Source organism: Merops nubicus, unplaced genomic scaffold, assembly GCF_000691845.1.
Source record: "Merops nubicus isolate BGI_N331 unplaced genomic scaffold, ASM69184v1 scaffold32308, whole genome shotgun sequence".
NCBI classification, from domain to species: Eukaryota; Metazoa; Chordata; class Aves; order Coraciiformes; family Meropidae; genus Merops; species Merops nubicus.
In genome coordinates, this window is record NW_008626893.1 from 1,615 (window position 1) to 7,033 (window position 5,419).

Below are 5,419 nucleotides of genomic sequence, written 5' to 3' on the forward strand. Positions count from 1 at the left end.
ACCAGACTTGCCTTCCCGAGGCCTGGCCAAGGTGTAAGACACGTCATCGACCAAGAGAGAAAGCCTAAAACATCTGAGTGGCACACTGAGGAGATGGTTCTGCACTGAGGGATTCTGATGACTCAGCAAAGGAAAGGGTCACTGCATTTGGCTGTACACGTAATGAGAAAACAAACAAGCCACCTACAAGCCAGAGCCGGGAATCATTAACTGGAGGATTATGACAGGGCAGCACAATTCAACAGATAAACTTAGCAGCTTCTCTCCAAAGCTACTTCAAACCACAGCCTGAAGGAGAAGACTCCCACCAGCCACAGGAACATGGCTCGGGGGCTTTGCTGCGCCTGGATTTTCATCCTCCTGCTCCCCAGCCTCGCAGAGGGAGGGAAGCTGCTGGTGGTGCCCATGGTGGGGAGCCACTGGCTCAGCATGCAGCCCGTGGTGGAGAAGCTGAGCGAGAGAGGCCACGAGGTGGTGGTGCTCATGCCAGAAGTCAGCTGGAAGATGGGCACAAGCCAGGGCTACACCGTGAAAACGCACCCGGTGTCTCAGACCCTCAAAGAGCTGGACGACGCCTTCGGGGAGTACGTGGGGGCGCACCTGCAGGAGCTGCCCTTCCCCTGGAGCCCCCTGGCGCTGTACGGCGCCTCCGTCCGCGTCTTCCGCACCTTCTTCGCGCAGTGCCGGGACCTGTTCCGCAGCCAGGAGACGCTGCAGCACCTCAACCAGAGCGGCTTCGATGCCGTCCTCACCGACCCCGTCTTCCTCTGCGGGGCCACGCTCGCCAGGCACCTCTCGCTGCCGGCCGTCTTCTTCATGAGGGGCTTCCCCTGCGGGCTCCACTACGCGGCCCCGCGCTGCCCCAGCCCCCTCTCCTACATCCCCAGGCTCTTCACCTTCAACTCGGACCGCATGACCTTCCTCCAGCGCCTGGAGAACGCCCTGGTCGCCCTCCTGGAGCTGGGCTACTGCCACGGCTTCTACGCGGACGCCCTCCAGCTCTCCTCCCAGGTGCTCCAGAGAGACGTCTCCCTGCTCGACCTCCTGAGCTCTGCCTCCGTCTGGCTCCTCAGGTTTGACTTTGTCTTTGAGTACCCCCGGCCGGTCATGCCCAACATGGTCTTTATTGGGGGGATAAACTGTGCCCAGAAGAAGCCGCTGCCCAAGGTATGTTCTTTTCCTTCCAAATCAAGCTTGGCTCTTGGTCAAATTAAAACATCTTCTCTAACATAAATTTTACGTGTAGCATTTCACAGAAGAGCAGGCACAAAAGTCTAGGAAGGCTCCCAGATTAATGGTCAAATCCCAGTAACCTGGGCAGCCTCAAACCTCCCCTGCCTTTCTGTTCAGAGAGTCAAACCCAGGACCACACCTGGTCCTTTCTGTGATTTCTGTTCACTGCACCAGAAACGGTCTCTCTTCTGTGACAGGCTCAGCTCCTGCTGCTTCTCACTGCCACAAAACCTTTGGGTTAGGTTGCTTTCCAGCTTGCAGTCAACACCTCATTGCTTTGAAGGGTTGTTTTTCCTCTAGAGTCACGCCAGCCGAGGTACATCTGCCCAAGGTATGTTCTTTTGGAGAGGGAGCACGTGGAGGGGAAGGAGCTGTGGTGTGGTCGTTTCTCCCTGTTCAGTGCTCTTGAGGTTTTCTCAAGTTGATTTCTGGTGACGATTTGGTACAGCCAGGTTCTGGCAGTTGTTTTCTGTTGTTGTTTTCGGTGCGTTTCCATAGAAATTAAATCACCCAGATTTGGGCAGATGACAGGTTTAAATTAATGAGGGTTTTCTGACAAGCCCAGCAACAAATGGACTTCACCTGACAGCTACAAACATCTGTCCTCAGCAAATGTGTATTAGTCACCAACCAGATGCAGTTTTGATTTCATTTCTATGGAGTCTAAGTTCTTTATTTCTTTTATTTCTGACCATAACCCAAAGACCATGCTCTGACAGTCACCTTTTGCTTCTTACCCTAGGCTCAGCAAAAGCAGTTCTGTTCCTTTCCTTGTGTTCTCATGAAATATGTTTCCAAACCATCTATCTTAAATCATTTCTGTCTGTAGATCCTGGTGAAACATCAACATGTTGAAATGGGAAGAGTTAATCCAAAAGAGTGTATTTTTGTATGCAAAGCTCAGACAAGTTTTCATATCCATTTCTTGGCATGTGCTTTTATCAGAATTGTTCTGCAGGGGTTTTAAAGCTTTAAAAAAAGTGTCTTGGAGCTGAAGGGCTTTTTCCCCCCCCTTTCTTCTTCCAGATTTCTTTCATATTCTGACAGGCTTGCACAAGGTCCACTGAACTTCATGAGGAATATGGCAAACAAAGAATAATAATTTAAATTAGAATAATATAAATCAGGCATTCTTTCACTCTAGGCTCAAAAGGGTGACACTTTGATATTGAAGAGGCAAATTCTTTGTGGTTGCACCCCATAAATCTCAACTTCTTTATCTTGAAGGTGTCAGAGCTGCAAAGTTACCCTTTGCTACAAGGGTAGAGCCGTTTTATACACACTGACATTCATCATTTGGTGGAAATCACAGCTTCAAAATGTGGAAAAACCTCATGTGTTTCTCCTATCCTCACTCCACCTGTTCCAGCTACATTTTCTAAAGACAGCAGAGGAATTTCTCCTGTCCTATTTTGACCAGTGCCCAGCAGCAAGGTATTAATGCTGCAGAGTGTAAACAAATGGGAAGTGAGTCTTATGGGAGAGAATAAAACCTCCCTATCTAAACACAGTGATAAGCCCTGGGCTGATCATTACCCTTCAGAAATGTAAGCAGATGATAAGGATAGTCCTCCAAAAGCCAGTAGCACATTACTCAACAGATGAGAAAACAAAAAGTTAGGACAACCAGGAGAGGGGGAGAGAACAAGAGGCTCAAAACATGGTTTCTTTTCTCAGATGAGGGGCTTTAAGCCACAGATCTTTCTGTTGCCCCCTTGCCCTGGTTTTCCAGAGGCAGAGAAATGAGGAACTGTGGCTTCATTCCAGCCAAGGGCTCCTCTCCCTGCCCTGTCTGTCCCAGCCCTGGGGAGCACCTGAAGGCATGAGGGCACTGAGGAGCTTCTGGGGAACTGGGCATACGGGTCCTGTCCAGCACAGAGCTGGGAATTAAATCCCAAATCCCCTAAACCTCCTTAGCATCATCCACAACCTCCAGGGAACATTCGACCACAGGACTGAGCCTTGGGGAACACAAGCTGCACTTACTCACCAGATAACCAGCAGAGAAGCAGCTCTGGCTGCCTCAGGCTGGGTTTCCTCTGGTCCCCACTTTGCATGGGCATCTGCCTCAGAGCCAATTACACCTTCATTAACAGACACACACATCCAGCTGCCAAGTCCCCCTCTTTTAGGGCTAGTCCCTAAAAGAAATGGTGTTGCAATTCCCATTCCTTCTGCTGGGTGTATTTTAAAGGTGGCTTTCTGGAAGCCACACCAGGCTTATTTTCCCACTGGGTGCTTCCCAAGTCAGTGGTGTTAAGCACAATTATTATGACAATATGATGTCCCTGGCCTTAGTTTCACAAAGGGAAGAACATGCTGGCATGCTTCCCAGGTTAAAAATTAACAGAAAGTACAAATGGGGACATCTTTTTTTTGATAAGAGTGTGCTCTCCTCCCATGGAAGTTAAATATTTATTTCAGTAGTCAATAAGTTCCCTGAGGAAAAGTTAAAGATTGCAGAGCCCTCCACATAAAGGACTGTGTCCGATGCCTCCAGAGCAGAACTCTCTGATCTGCCTCCACCAAAATGACTCTTCCCTTTCCATGGATTTACCAACGACCTGGGATATTTCTTCTTCTTCTCTCATATTTAACCTTTGCTGAAGGTGGGAAGATCCTGGTGATACCTCAGGACGGAAGTCACTGGCTCAGCATGCGCCCAGTGGTGGAGAAACTCCAGCAAAAAGGACACGAAGTTGTAGTGGTTGTGCCTTCAACAAGTGTTCACATGAAGCTGGAGGAGTCTCAGGGCTACAGGGTGAAAGTGTACCCCATACCTTACGGGGAGGAGGAGTTTGCTGCTGCTATCAAGTCCTTTGTCAGCAACCATTTCATCGAGCAATCCGTCCTCAACGTCATCATCACCATGTACCACAGCATGGTGGACATCACCCGCTTCTTCCTCCTCAACTGCAAGAGCCTGCTGCACAACCAAGAGGTGATGCAGTTCTTGAGGGAGGGCAAGTTTGATGTCATCTTCACAGACCCCATCATGATGTGCGGGCCGATCATCGCCGAGCACCTCTCGGTCCCTTCCGTCTACTTCCTGCGGGGGTTTTCCTGCGGTTTCGATTTGGAAGCGACCCGGTGTCCACAACCCCCCTCCTACGTCCCCAGACTCTTCATCAACAATTCAGACAGCATGACGTTTGCCCAGCGAGTGAAGAACATGCTGGTCTGGCTGCTGGAGTCTGTTTACTGTAAGCCCATCTTTGCTCCATTTGAAGAACTTGCCTCTGAGATCCTGCAGAAGAAAGTGACAACCGTAGAGCTTCTAAGCCGTGCCTCGGTTTGGCTGATGAGATATGACTTTGTCTTTGAGTTCCCAAGACCAGTGATGCCAAACATGGTTTTTATTGGAGGGATACATTGTCATCAGAAGAAAAAACTGTCTCAGGTATAAAATCTTGTTTGTTTTTTTTTTTATTGTAAAAGCAGGAATATAAATGTTTAAACATCCTCATATCAAAACTGGCCCAGGGTGCCCAGGGCAGTGGTGGAGTCCTTGTCTCTGGAGGGACTGAAAAGCCACAGAGATGTTGTGTTGAGGGACATGGGTTAGTGGTGACTTTGCAGTGCTGGGGGAATGGTTGGATCTGATGATCTCAAAGGTCTCTTCCAAACAAAATGATTCTATGATTCTAAAATCTACCTGTGAACACCTTGGTATTTCAAGATAGGAGCTAGTGAGAAATCCCACGTGGTGCAGGAACATTAGTTCCTAGTCTCCAGCATTCAGGTTAAATCATACCCTGGGAAACCTAAATTCTTATCAGATATGAAAATTCAAGTGACGTGTAACCTTTATGCAAATTATTAGCTCTTTTATTGAACTGAAGCTCACCTGAACGTTGGTGTGTTGCCAGCTTTCCTCCCCAACAGCAGCCAGACTTTTCAGCTTCTGTTCCAAGTTTCTTACACCATGTACATCTAGGACCTGAGCCCTGAGCTATTTGTCAGTTCTCTTCCTGTCACACCCATCTGCCAGATGGATTCATTTACATAGAGGTGTCAATATCTAACCCTTAAAAGAAAAACTTGTTGAAGTGTATCCTCCCCTTCTTTTAGAGGTTATTGAATTAGGCTTTAAGCTTTTCTGGGTGTGTCTTCTGTAAATTCCCATTCAGGTTTTTGGGTACCAGCCAGCTCTCTGAATCAAGTACAGCATATTCTACAGCAGATG

General features: G+C 48.5%; 1 protein-coding gene and 1 pseudogene across 1 annotated transcript; both read left to right on the forward strand.

Moving 5' to 3' along the window:
* Positions 1-381: 381 nt before the first annotated feature.
* On the forward strand, positions 382-2,300 carry LOC103778565 (UDP-glucuronosyltransferase 1-9-like; the record flags this gene model as incomplete). Its single annotated transcript, XM_008946158.1, has 3 exons — positions 382-1,167; positions 1,534-1,564; positions 2,260-2,300. Coding segments are annotated over 3 exons (858 nt in total), but the record flags the coding sequence as incomplete, so codon positions are not given.
* A 1,589-nt stretch (positions 2,301-3,889) lies between these two features.
* LOC103778566 lies at positions 3,890-4,633 on the forward strand (annotated as a pseudogene).
* Positions 4,634-5,419: the final 786 nt, after the last annotated feature.